This window comes from Triticum dicoccoides, chromosome 3A (genome assembly GCF_002162155.2).
Source record: "Triticum dicoccoides isolate Atlit2015 ecotype Zavitan chromosome 3A, WEW_v2.0, whole genome shotgun sequence".
Taxonomy (NCBI): domain Eukaryota; kingdom Viridiplantae; phylum Streptophyta; class Magnoliopsida; order Poales; family Poaceae; genus Triticum; species Triticum dicoccoides.
The window spans coordinates 81247422-81261582 of NC_041384.1; the positions used below are offsets into that span (position 1 = coordinate 81247422).

Here is a 14161-nt window from a genome sequence, read left to right on the forward strand (position 1 = left end):
TTTTACATTAAAAAGTTGTTGTTTTTTCCTTACTTGAAATTTCACATTTGATAGTGTTGGTAGTCCCCGCCTGTAACTACCCCATAAATCTCCATTCCCCGGAAATATAATGGGAACAAAAAGGGAAACGACAAAGGGAAACATGGAACCAAGCGCGCGAACTGGTATTTTCTTTGTGTGATCGCGCGGAAAGGGAAAACAGAAAATTCTAGTAGTTCGAGAGTCAAACTGCAAAACGCATGAAACCACAAACCAGAAAGGGAAAATCGGGAACCAACCACGTCAGGTGGTTTTCCCTTGTGGGAGCGCTCCGCGCGCGAGACTTGTCACGCGCGGAGTGCTCCGGAACCGCTCGTTACGAGCCGGGAACAGCCGTAAGCAGGACAGCCGGGAACACAAATCTTGATGTTCTTTTTTATCAAACGGTTTAAGAGTTAGATGTAGATAACTATTTCACATCTAGACATGAAAAAGCAAACCTGAAAAAAAATTGTGTTTTTTGATGCAATCTTTTTTAGATTTTTTGTCCAAAACCTAAGAAAAACTGAGGAAAACCAAAAATCCGAAAAAAAGTCATGTAAAAGCCGTAAGCATGTAAAAAAAAGAAGGGAGCACGGAGCGCGACACGTGACGGCGACTGAGAGCCGCCAAGTGACACGCTCCCAGCCATCAAAAGTGACCCTTGCGTGGCTCCCGAAAGAGCACTCCTGATTAGTTGCTCTTGCCATGGATGTTTTCTTTTGAACCGGAACCACTCGATTCTGCTTTTTTTTTGCCAATGTTGGTAGCTTTGTTTTTACTTTCTTTGTGAAAGAATAATCTTGTATTAGTCAGAAATCAAGAACTGCAATCATGTGTGACGATGAATGTCTAAGGATGCCTTATATGTTGAACACGATTATTGTTTAATCAGTAGAATATGTATGCCCTGGTTGCGACACACGAGCAATTAGTTAGTTATAGTATTACCTCCGTCCCAAAAACACTCATCGCAGATTTATCTAGATATAAATGTATCTAACACTAACACTAAAACATCAGTATCTAAATAAATTTTAAAAAAAATTGGTATTGAAGGAGTATATTATATAAATATGAATACACATGGGTATGCAAAGATAAGGAAAAATAACGAGTTTCCAAAAAAAAAACATAATAAAGAGGGAAGGAGCAGTGGAGCGCTAGCAAACCTTTTATAAAAGGGCCGGCCCATATGTGGCCAGGTTTGGGCGCTAGGGTTTGCAGCGGACGGGCGGCCACCGTGTGTTGTTTGTTGGAGAGGCATCAGTAGATGTTCCCTCCGCCGCCGCCGAGCCAGTCCATTCCCCTTCTTCCTTCTCCCCACTCCCCACTCCCACTCCATCTTCTTCCGCCATCTTCTTGCCGGAGGGCACTCCGTCTCCCTCTCGTGTTTGTCCATGAATCCGGTTCCGACTACAATCTGATTGTGATTCTTAGACCTCACCCCTCCTCTCAATAAGTACCACCACCAGTCCTAGATAGGAGTACGCCTGTGTGAGATCGCACAAGACCCACCATGCCGCACGAAGGCTATTACGAAGCCTCTTTGCGTCCGCCGGCCTTGGATGATGCGCCGGCGGCGAAGGACTGGGGGGAAGTCCTCCTCGACCGCGTCGCTTACATGGTCGACAAGAAAAACCATACTTCCGTCAACCTTCAATTCAAGAGGGATCTGGACGGCAAGGAGGTGGATCTGTGGGTCACTCTGTGCTTCGCCCGGCCGCCTCGTCTCTCCTATTTCTGCTGCCACGCCTCCTGCCCCAACGACAAAGAAGAAGACACCCGCTTGTTCTTCCGCGAGCCTTTCGGTGTTCGCCACGGAGAGGTAACCTCGCCGTCATCACCCTCTGCCACGGGCGCAGCCGCCCCTCCGCCTTCGGGTCCAAGAAGAACAACTACGAATACTTGGTGTACCAGGCACCATCCTCACCGGCGGGGAAGCCGGAGCTCATCTGGGTCCCGCACATCCCCGCCAGCATGTTGCCAAGCACGGGAGTCGACTGCATCCCTTCCAGCTCGATTGGTGTCGTGCGTTACAACAGCAACATTTTCACCCATGCTCACCCCCACAAAATCCCCCTCGCGCCCCCTGCCCCCATCCTCAGCCCTGCCGTTGCACTTGCCCGCCCCAAAAGTTTCCCTTCCACGCCCCCAACCTCCGTCCTCAGCCCCTCCGTCGCCGCCCTCCCCAAGGAGGATGAGGACTTCGATGCCCACAGAATCGTAGCGCTTGCCTACGACTATTTCCACGACTCTGGCAATAGCCCACATGGCCCATACTACCTGTGCATCTACGACTCCAAAACCCAGGTTTGGACCCGCAAGCCAGCTGCTATTCCACAGCCGCTGCTGCCATTCGACTATATCTGCGACATCGACATGGTCATCACCATCGGTGGCTCCAGCCGTGGCATCATGGGCTGGGTCGACCTCTGGAATGGCATACTATTCTCTGACGTGCTTGCAGACCACACACCCTACAGCCCGCTTCGCTATGTCTCCCTTCCGAAGCCAAGGCAGCCGCAAAATTGCCTCCCTATTCCCCTGGACATTGGATGCCGCTTTCGGGACATTGTCTTTGTCAAAGACTCTGGCATCATCAGGTTCGTTGACCTGCAGATCCACACCGACCCCAACATCCCTTACTCAGAAACCCCTAGTGGCTGGACGGTGGTCACATGGATCCTGGAGGGGCTCAATGAGGGTTTGGAAACCCGGGGTGGTTTGAGCTTCCGGCAGGAGCACGAACTCCGTTCTAGTGATATCTCCAACTACAACTTGCCCCAGTCTCTATTTGTTACCAACCCCATTCTCAGCGCCCATGAAGATGGCTTCTTGTACCTCAGGACCAATGTCAGTAGCAGAACCAGCAGCAACTCGAGAGTGATCACTGTTGACATCAAGCATGGGAAGCTGCTGGATGTGCAGGACTTCGATATGCAGAGACCCAACACCTACATGCGCACCGCCATCTCCAGCCATCTCATGCCCCCAGGTACCTTACCATCGCCTCCCTGTTAATGATAAATATGCGTCAATATGCCTTGCTCAAATTCATTCAAGATGTAGACCATGACATGAATTGTAGTTGTATCATCTCAGTTCCATCTGGTGGTTAATTAAATACAGGTTCATATATGACTTCAAAACCGACGCTTTAACTTGGTGACTACAAGATTTCCTATTAACAAAGTTCCTTTTCTTAACATGGATGTTCCTAGTACATTCTAGAACTAGGATTTGTTGTCGTATAGTCTTATTGTGTTGCCAGGCTTTGTTAGTTGTGGTTTTAAAGGAGAAGGACAAGGGTTTCTTTTTCACACCAAAAATCTGTTCTTTTTTGTGCAGTTTCAAAGGAGAATTTGAAACGACGAGCGACAGTGCCTCAGTGATCCTCTCGCAAGAAGCCACAGCATCAGCTTGCCATCACTACTAACCCAGCGGAAGAAGGAGAGGATGATGAGGGGAATGCGATGGACACACAGTAGGTGGTTTGTTGAGGTATGAGTGTGCCCACCAGCGTTATGGTTTCTTGGCTGTCAACATGTATATGCGCGCCTGTTTTCTTGCTTGGTTAACTAGTCAGGATCAGAATTTTATTTATTATTTAGGTTATATAAGACTTGGTAAGCCTGTATGATGGGAGGTTGAGGCTAGGAGACGATTATTAATATTTAGAGCTTCCTCTATTTTGCTAGTATCATGTTCTGGTGCAACCTGATGTCCATGGTTTGTAATCCCCTACTTCTGTTGTTGACTTGGTATTAGTATTATATACTTGTCATCAAAATGGATAAAATGGGATGTATCAGAGAGATACATCCCATTTTATCCATTTTGATGACAAGTATTTTCGGACGGAGGGAGTATAAGGTTATGAATGGGACAATGTTAGGTGCGTTTTGACCTTATTAAGTCCACGGTGTGTGTGTTCTCGATACAACACCGTGATGAGGTACTCTGTCCACGGTGTTATGTGAGATGCTTTTTGTCAACACAAAGATGGCTTGCTGGGAATTTATCCTGTTATTCACGTATCCTGTGCTGCTGGGAATTTATCCTGTGTAGTAGAATGTATCATACAGGTCACTTGGTACAGTGACACTGACACTGACACTGACACAGCAAGAGTCTTACCTTCTTCCGTTCCATGTATTGAACTGTGGATCAAGTTTTGGATTGGCAAATTCATATCTCCTTGTTTGGTTAATTGGTGGTTGGGAAATAGAGCCTATGTATCTCGTAGTTTTATCAAGGGTCTTCTTTGTAATAAAAAGTTAAAAAATATATTTCTTATTCCCTCGTCCTAAACCAAATTTGAACGAAAATCCCGACACTTATTTTCAGACGAAGGGAGTATTATATTGTAAGAAAAATCGCAACTATGATGGCCAACCCAGGACTTTCGGATCTATGACCCTGTCGTTGTTATCAGCAACGAAAAGGACAAAATCATAATAATAGAAGTATGTTGACAAAATCGTAATAATATAAGTATGTGAACATCCACTCTCCACCAGGGCCGGCCCTGTGTTTTGGGAGGCCCAAGGCGAACTTGGCGACATGGGCCCCTATGTAACTTTCAACCTTTAAAATTTGACTATAATAATTCAACTGACTCCATCGATAACAATAATAACTAAATTCAAACTGACTCCATAGACAACAATAATATTAAAAGGATAGCAAAATGAAACTAACAGATCAAAGCGACTGGTCAATGAAAGAATTAAGAATTGCATTGTCAACGATGTAAAGTACTTATTCAAAGAACCAATCCGTGGTTGAAGTTTCAAATCACTTTCTTTCCTTTTTCTCCTTTTTTCAGCACCCAACAATTGCTTCTTCTTAAGCAACATGGCAGGATAATGTCCTAAAATCATGAAGAAAAGAGGGTAAAAAGAATTAAGAATTTATACATCGGATGATTGGAACCCTAGACATACATGGATGGATAGTTGAATACGTACATACTAAATAAAAAATAAAATATACTGCTGAAATTGTCAAATTGGGATTTGGGGGGATGGATCAGGTCATCAGGAACATGGATGGATCATGGATACGTATATGTACCATTACTAACTCTGTGGATTGTGGTGTGCTCACGGGCTGAAGAAACTGGCGGATGGAATGGATCATGGATTACTTTGTTGACTCGTTGCAGACTTTGGGCTACCGGACTGCTGTGCGGCGCGCGCAGCGGCGAGCCGGCGACGGACGAGACGGGGAGGCGCCGAGCAACGGGCGGCAGGCAGGACGAAGAGATTAGAGACGAACTGTCCAGAATCCAGACGAAGGAAAAAAGAGGTGCCGAGTAACGCTTCGTAATCGATCGCATGGGCCTCGCGCCCTAGCCCATCTCGTTTTTTTACCTAGTTTTTGCTGGGTAATAGTATGTATATATACTACATCATGGGCCCCCCTCCCGCTTGGGCCCTGGGCCGTCGCCCCAGCGGCCATACTCCAGGGCCGGCCCTGCTCCCCACTGGTGCCTAACTGATGACCCCATAGAGTGTAATGACCCCATAGAGTGTAGTAATGAGATTACTCAGGGGTAGACCTGGCCATCCTCCGGGCCGGGCCTGACCAAGCCCGAGGTAGAAAACTTAGGCCCAAGCCTGGCCCGGCTGTCGGGCCTACTTTTCATGCTCAAGCCTGGCCCGTCACAGTAAAAAACACATCGGGCTTCGGGCATCTTTAGTAAATGGCAGAAACAGCGGGCCCAGGCCCGGCCCAACCTAGTCTTCAGGCTCAAAACCTAGGCCCGGGCCTGGCACGGGAGCAGCGTCAGACCGGGTCGGGCCGGGCTTTTTCGGGCCGAGCGGCCCATGGCCAGGACTATTCAGGGGCGCTACCAAATCCCTTTGGTGCTTTTGGGCGGCAGTCAAGGCAACTTGTGAGCCTTAGGCTGTGCAACCAAGACAACTTCAACCTTTTGCCTTTTACCCTTTTCAGCGGGACGAGAAGATCCACACCGTCGATGCCCTTCGAACGCCGAGGCCATTCCTGTGCCTCGGCGGCTTTCGCACACTTGACTGCCTGTCACATCCCAGATTTTTCCCAAATATGGAATGTTTAAAAATCCACAAGGAAGTAAAACTTTTCTATAAATACTTGGGATTGCTTGCTATTTATCTAGAAATTGTCTAGGAATTCTTGACTTGTTTGAAAGTAGGACCTTGTATGTGTTATTTAGAGTTGGAAGAAATTCAATAAAACACTAAATAGTAAAATCCTAGCTTTCCGAAAGAAACCCTAAAGCCATCTCAAATCCAAAATGGAACCCTAATGGGGCAACCGTTGGAAATAAAATAAAATTCTCAAAACAAGTTGACAATACAAATAATAAAGAAATTGACAGAAAGTCAAATTTGACTAATAGAAAAAGAACTTAATTGGAAACAAAAATAATTCAAAAGAAACATTTTAAACAAGGCTTTGAAAATAAATGGCAGAATTAATGATCAATAGGCCCTAAATAAATGTCTAACAATTTATAAATATTTCAGATTGAATTTAGAATAAGTTTTCCTTTTGAATAAAATTCAAATTCAAATCAGAAATGATTTTAGAAAGAAATAGAAGACAAAAGGGAAAATAAACATAAAGAAAAGAGCTAGGCGAGCCAGCCAGCCCAACTGGGCCAGCAGCAGCAGCCAGCTCAACCTGCCTAATAAGTCACTTAAGGGCCGAAGGTTGTCTAAGAAACAAACTTAAGGGTCGAAGGGGTATGCGTCTTTCAAATCTGAGCCGCACACTCCAGATCCGACGACTGACATCACACCACTCTCTCTCGTCCCTCTCTCTCTCTCTCTGTTGCTTCCATGCGGGACCCACCTGTTAGTTGCGTCTTTTTCAACCTCCATCCCGCACAACGCGCCCATGATCCGAGCACGCCGCGTGCCCACGATCTCCATGTCTCCACACTCCCATGCACACCAGCCCCTGCGAGCTTGTCCTATAAATCCACCTCAAACCCCTCTCTCTTTTGCGCCAAAACCCGTCGGACATTGCTGCCGGGATGCTCCACCATGAACCCCCATCACCCGCCTCTGTTCCGACCACCGCGGCTCAATTCCGGCCAAACTTGAACCCCTCTGGACCAACATATACCACCAGTAGCCTCAACATCGTCGTGCGCTGCTCCTAGACATCCCCTGCACCACCGGAACCCCTGGAAGCCTGACTTCGTCCACACCCGGGCCTTGCCGCTGTGACTTCGTCAACTTCGGCCAGGTAAGCTCATGCCCGAGCCGCACACCTTTTTCATCATCTTTGCGGTGACCACACACGCCCCCCTGACCTCGTTGCATTGCCTGCCCATAGACGCACCAAATCGATGCCCATGTCTTCACCCGAGGAGAACCGCCACCAGTGCCAACTCCAGCGAACTCCAGAAGTTGCGTCCGTTGTCCCCGACGACCGACTAGAGCACCAGGAGCTTTACAACATCAAGACAAACCAAACCGTATAGTACATCGACTCTGCTGACCATGGCGCCCGATCTGTCAACCCCGAGAACGTCGCCGTTGTGCCTGTGTTCCGACGACCTAGCGCTGCTGGTGAGCTCCAGATGTAATCTCACTCGTCCATCTTAGATCTGACGACGCACGGGCATTCACTTAAGTGAAACAAAATATGTAGATCTTTGACGTCCATTGATCTTAAAATCCAACGACCACGACTTAATTCAACCCTGAATCAGTACCGGCCTATTTGGAGCTGCCATGTGTCCCTATTTTAATTTAAATTGATTAAACAAAATTAAGCATTGTTACTTTTACAATAATCCAATGAAGATGACCAAGAATCTGTTGACGCTTTAAAATGTCCTTTAGAATGTCCTAGCATTTGAATTTGTGAAGCATCCGAGAAATCAGTCCCGGGTAGTGGGGTCAGTTGCATTTTTTTTATCAATTGGGGTCAGTTGCATTTTTTTTATCAATTGGGGTCAGTTGCATTTTCATAGAGCCTATAGTTAGAAGACATGTGTTAGATGAATAACAAAGAAACCAAAAGAGCGAAAGATTACAAGATTTTACCCGTTGAGCATCTTTTATCATAGACTAGCAAACATGTATATGCGTTGCAATGGGAGAAATAAACTCTCATGCACCCCCAATGAGTTGCTACTTTTCCTCTATCGTAGATGGTGGTCACTTGTCCATCTATTTACGACAAACATGATAAGTCTCAAGACGGTGAGTTTGGTCATCACATTTTAGCATGGACAAATTGTACAATATAAACATGGCCAAGCCAAATTTATAACATGAGGTTTAAAAGAAACGAAGATCAGTCTCAAGGCGGTGAGTTTGGCCAGTTGCCAAGCTCCTCCACCATGCATGTTATGTTGCCAACAATTCAGCGCCAATATGTCCATGCACGTCACACGTCGCGCCCTCAAATCACTCTTCAAACACCCACACATGTAGGTTAATTACCACGCCTATTTATTCCTTCTTTTAATTTCAACTCCTTTCCAAGCCTATTTATTTAATCAAGGTTCTCTCTCTCTCCCATCTGCCCATCTAATCATAGAATTCCTAGCGAGCAATCTCATTTGATTAATAGGAACTTTTCTTCATCCAATTTAATTATCGGCATCTTTGTTTATTGATTCTCAAGCAGGCTCCTTGTTTTTGCAGGCAACTCACAGACGCATTTAAATTGGCGATAATTTGTATGGAGAGGCTAGGTGGGATTATCTAATTAGCCATGTCCTTTGTACTCTACATGGCTAATCTCAAGATTGAGTCCCTACACAACTACATTTTTTTGGCCCAGAATGCCTGTTCTTATGACTTGGCAACCACACATTTTTGGGCCAAGCTTGGAGCCTTTCTCTTAAAAAATTAGTACCACCACTAATAGAAAAAATTCTTAAAAAAATATAATATAGGTGAACGTACGTGTTTTCCTATATGATGCATTTTGCTTCAAGTTGTCATGGAAACGGACATGAGAGAAGGAACGGACGAGTAACTGGGCCAACCCACTTTAGCCGCGAGTGAGCGATCGACAAAATCCGGTTTTGGCAACCTCATGGAAGATTCCAGAAGGTTCCTGAAGCGATAATTACTGCTTTTTCAGGTTGTTTCTTTTTCTCTTTTTTCCTTATTCATGTTTCTTTTTTCTTTTTCTTTTTTTCCTTTTTATTTTTTCTTTTCCCTCTTTTTCTCCTTTTGTTTCTTTTTTTACTTTGGCATTTTCTATTTCCCTTTTGTTTTCATGTTTTCCAGAATTTGTTAGTGACTTTTAAAAAATTCAAGAAATGTCTATTTATTTTAATAAATTGTTCAGACTTTGAAAAATGTTCCCATTAAAAAAACACAAATTCAAAAAAAATTGCTTGTTTGTTCATGAATTTTGAAAAATTATGCTTTTCTAAAATTGTTCAGAAGTTCAAAATTTGTTGCTTATTTTAATATTTTCAAAAATTCAAAAGACATTTGGGATTTCAAAAATCGTTCCATCTTTCAAAATAAATTCAGATAAACTAAATGTTCACCTTTTCCAAAATTTATTCAGAGATTCAAAATGTCCGCATTTTATAAAAAATGTTCATGTTTTTCAAAGAATGTTATTATTTCTTTACAAAATATGTTCAGAACTTAAAAAAATGGCTCATATTTTTTAAACTGTTTGATATATCAAAATTGGTTGTGTTTTGTCAAAAAATGGGCAGAATTTTAGAAGTTGTTCATAGTTTTGAAAATTTGTTTGTGTTTTTGATAAACGTTTCATGTTTTTGAAAAACTGTTTTGGATTGTCAAAAATTGTCCGCATATTTTGCACTGTTTGAGATTTCAAAATTGTTCATGTTTTGTCATAAAATGTTTGGATGACCAAAAGTTGTTCACGTTTCTAAAAAGTATTTTAATTTAATAATATTTGAGTTATTCAAAAATATTCGGCATTTCAATTTGTTAACATTTTTTCAAGAAATGGTTCAAATATTATTTAAAAAATGCACTAAAAAATGAACACTGCTATGGATATTTGTATATTTTCCACTTTCTGCAGTTAGTAGCAGCCGTCGGCTTCGGTGCCAAGCAGCTCACCTCAATAGTGTGTGGTGGCAAGTTCAGATCCTCGCGAGGTCCCTCCTTTTCAGGCTTTGCAGAAGCAGACGCGCATACACTCCCCATGAACACACACGCGAACCCTATCCCTATGAGCACCTCCGAGAGACTGAGCCGACATATCATCTTGAGATTAACGAAGTCACCAAAGGGATATCGCTGTCCTCGACGCCCTGTTTCGCCCCCCCTCCCGCGATGCCCCCGCGCGCGTCTTAGGAGCCCTAGATCGGCCGCCGACGTCTCTCTCTTCCCCCGGCGCTTCCTCCTCCTCGCCGTCACCAGAGGGAGTCCGCTGGGCGAAGCCCGTGCAGCGGCGGGGTCTCTCCCTCCTTTCCCTGTTCGTGGTGGCGGTGGCGCGGGTTAGCTGCGCGGCGGCGAGGGGCGCAACGTCCAACAGGGCTCTCGGCGGCGGCTGGATTCGCCGGCCGCTTGGCTGGGAGGCGGTGGTGCGTCGCGGCGGCGCTGGTGGCGGGGATTCGGTCAGGGGCGTCTCGATCCTGATCTGGATCTCGGTCTGTGATGCGGCGGCGCTGGTTTGCTGGTGGGGGTCCCGTCGGTGGGGGGTCGTCCAGTGGGGTAGTCGTGGCTGGGAGGGTTGGTGTCTTGCCCCTCCTCACCCGTGGGACGCGCCGGGCTAGAGTCTGCCGCTCGGCCGGTCGTGGTCCCGTCGCTGATTTGGGGCCCAGGTCGACTTTAGCTGGGTGGTTGGACAGGGACCGGTGGTCCTCTCGGGCCGCCACACGGTGCATTCATTCTTCCTCGACATGGTGGTCTCGTTGCAGGGCCTTGGGGAGGACAGCTTAGCGAAAGCTATGCAAGGCCTCGGTAGTTGCTGGCAACAATGACGTCTATGGACGGCATTCTCCTTCACGGAGGCGTTGCTTTTCGTCCGTCCTTCCCTGTCCATCCGTCATCCTCGATGCGGCGGCGTCCTCCGGCCATGGCATCTTCTCCGATGGTGCTCATCTGAATTCGGTACCAAGGTTCCCCTAGGGGCTTCTCGTCGCCGGCAATTTACCCTGATGCGACCTTGGCCTATTTTAGACGGCAGTCGGCTTGGTGTGCGAGGTCATCCCAGGACCAGGGGTTGCTCGGATCGGTGTCATACGGGCAGGCTGCCAGTGATATTCTTTAGTCAAGTTGCATCGGGTGTGGTTTTCTGTGAAGTGATGCTCTCTCGGGTTGGTGGGTGGGGCGCCGGCGAATGCCGTGCTTGATCTTGTCAGGCCGCTGATACGTCTCCGTCGTATCTATAATTTTTTATTGTTCATGCTAATATTATACAACTTTCATATACTTTTGGCAACTTTTTATACTATTTTTGGGACTAACATATTGATCCAGTGCCCAGTGCCAGTTCCTGTTTCTTGCACGTTTTTTGTTCCGCAGAAAATCCATATCAAACAGAGTCCAAACGGGATAAAAACTGATGGAGATTTTTTTGGAATATTTATGATTTTTGGGAAGAAGAATCAACGCGAGACGATGCCCGAGGGGGCCACGAGGCAGGGGGCGTTCCCTGGGCCCTCATGGACACCCCGTAAGGCGGTTGGTGCCCTTCTTTCACCGCAAGAAAGCTAATATCCGGATAGAGATCGTGTCCAAAATTCAGCCCAATCGGAGTTACGGATCTCCGGGAATATAAGAAATAGTGAAAGGCCAGAATCTGTGAACGCAGAAACAGAGAGAGACAGAGAGACAGATCCAATCTCGGAGGGGCTCTCGCCCCTCCCATGCCATGGAAGCCAAGGACCAGAGGGGAAACCCTTCTCCCATCTAGGGAGAAGGTCAAGGAAGAAGAAGAAGAAGGGGGCTCTCTACCCCTCTCTCCCGATGGCGCCGGAACACCGTCGGGGCCATCATCGTGTGACGGCGATCTACACCAACACCTCCGTCATCTTCACCAACATCTTCATCACCTTCCCCCATCTTATTCAGCGGTCCACTCTCCCGCAACCCGCTGTACCCTCTACTTGAACATGGTGCTTTATGCTTCATATTATTATCCAATGATGTGTTGCCATCCTATGATGTCTGAGTAGATTTTCGTTGTCCTATCGGTAATTGGTGAATTGCTATGATATTGGTTTAATTTGCTTGTGGTTATGTTGTTGTCCTTTGGTGCCCATCATATGGGCGCGCGCATGGATCACACCACAGGGTTAGTTGTATGTTGATAGGACTATGTATTGAAGGGAAAGAGTGACAGAAGCTTCAACCTAGCATAGAAATTGATACATACGGGATTGAAGTGGGACCAATATATCTTAATGCTATGGTTGGGTTTTACCTTAATGAACGTTAGTAGTTGCGGATGCTTGCTAATAGTTCCAATCATAAGTGCATAGAATTCCAAGTCAGGGATGACATGCTAGCAGTGGCCTCTCCCACATAAAACTTGCTATCGGTCTAGTAAAGTAGTCAATTGCTTAGGGACAATTTCGCAACTCCTACCACCAATTTTCCACACTCACTATACTAACTTTATTGCTTCTTTATCTAAACAGCCCCTAGTTTATATTTACGTGCTCTTTATATTCTTGCAAACGTATCCAACAACACCTACAAAGTACTTCTAGTTTTATACTTATTCTAGGTAAAGCGAACGTCAAGTGTGCGTAGAGTTGTATCGGTGGTTGATAGAACTTGAGGGAATATTTGTTCTACCTTTAGCTCCACGTTGGGTTCGACACTCTTACTTATCGAAAGAGGCTACAATTGATCCCCTATACTTGTGGGTTATTAAGGGAGTCCTGGATTAGGGGGTATCCGGACAGCCGGATTATAACCTTTGGCCGGACTCTTAGACTATGAAGATACAAGATTGAAGACTTCATCCCGTGTCCGGATGGGACTCTCCTTGGCGTGGAAGGCAAGCTTGGCAGTACGGATATGTAGATCTCCTTCCTTGTAACCGACTCTGTGTAACCCTAGCCCCCTCCAATGTCTATATAAACCGAAGGGTTTAGTCCGTAGGACCAACAACAATCATACCATAGGCTAGCTTCTAGGGTTTAGCCTCTCTGATCTCGTGGTAGATCAACTCTTGTACTACCCATATCATCAATATTAATCAAGCAGGAGTAGGGTTTTACCTCCATCGAGAGGGCCCGAACCTGGGTAAAAACATCGTGTCCCTTGTCTCCTGTTACCATCCGCCTAGACGCACAGTTCGGGACCCCCTACCCGAGATCCGCCGGTTTTGACACCGACATTGGTGCTTTCATTGAGAGTTCCTCTGTGTCGTCGTCGTTAGGCTCGATGGCTCCTTTGATCATCGATAGCGATGCAGTCCAGGGTGAGAATTTTCTCCCCGGACAGATCTTCGTATTCGGCGGCTTTGCACTGCGGGCCAACTCGCTTGGCCATCTGGAGCAGATCGAGAGTTACGCCCCTGGCCATCAGGTCAGGTTTGGAAGCTTAAACTACACAGCCGACATATGCAGAGACTTGATCTTCGACGGATTCGAGCCCCAGCCGAGTGCGTCGCACTGTCATGATGGGCATGATTTAGCTCTGCCGTCAAACAGTGTTCAGGAGACCGCACCCGCAACCGCTCCGACCTTCAATTCGGAGTCAATTACGCCTTCCGTGGGCGGGTGGTTAGACCCCGCCACGGAGGCTGCAGCCTCAATGGCGATCGAGCCGAACACCAGCCTTACCCTTCGCGAGGCCCGTGACTCCAAATTACCGGACTCTCCTCCGGACTCCGAACCGCCCGCGCCCCTGCCAATTGAATCCGATTGGGCGCCGATCATGGAGTTCACCGCCGCGGATATCTTTCAGCACTCGCCCTTTGGCGACATACTGAATTCACTAAGGTCTCTCTCCTTGTCAGGAGAGTCTTGGCCGGATTATGACCGGCAGGATTGGGATGCGGATGACGAAGAAATTCGACGCCCGCCCACCACCCACTTCGTAGCCACTGTCGATGATTTGACCGACATGCTCGACTTCGACTCCGGAGACATCGATGGTATGGACGACGATGTAGGAGACGAACAGGAACCATCGCCTACAGGGCACTGGACAACCACCTCATCATATGATAT

The 14161-nt window shown here is 46.6% G+C and overlaps 1 protein-coding gene across 1 annotated transcript; it reads left to right on the forward strand.

Moving 5' to 3' along the window:
- Positions 1 to 1243: 1243 nt before the first annotated feature.
- Positions 1244 to 3791, forward strand: LOC119267281. Its single transcript, XM_037548648.1, has 2 exons — positions 1244 to 3016; positions 3370 to 3791. Exons 1-2 carry the CDS (start codon positions 1999 to 2001, stop codon positions 3411 to 3413), a joined length of 1062 nt encoding a protein of 353 aa, XP_037404545.1. The 5' UTR covers positions 1244 to 1998; the 3' UTR covers positions 3414 to 3791.
- The last annotated feature ends 10370 nt before the right edge of the window (positions 3792 to 14161 follow it).

Excerpts from the sequence above, each read along its gene's own strand:
- LOC119267281 (XM_037548648.1), top strand. The coding sequence starts at position 1,999 with ATGTTGCCAAGCACGGGAGTCGACTGCATCCCTTCCAGCTCGATTGGT. Across the intron at positions 3,017-3,369 it reads CAGCCATCTCATGCCCCCAG|TTTCAAAGGAGAATTTGAAA; the intron begins GTACCTTACCAT and ends TTTTTTGTGCAG.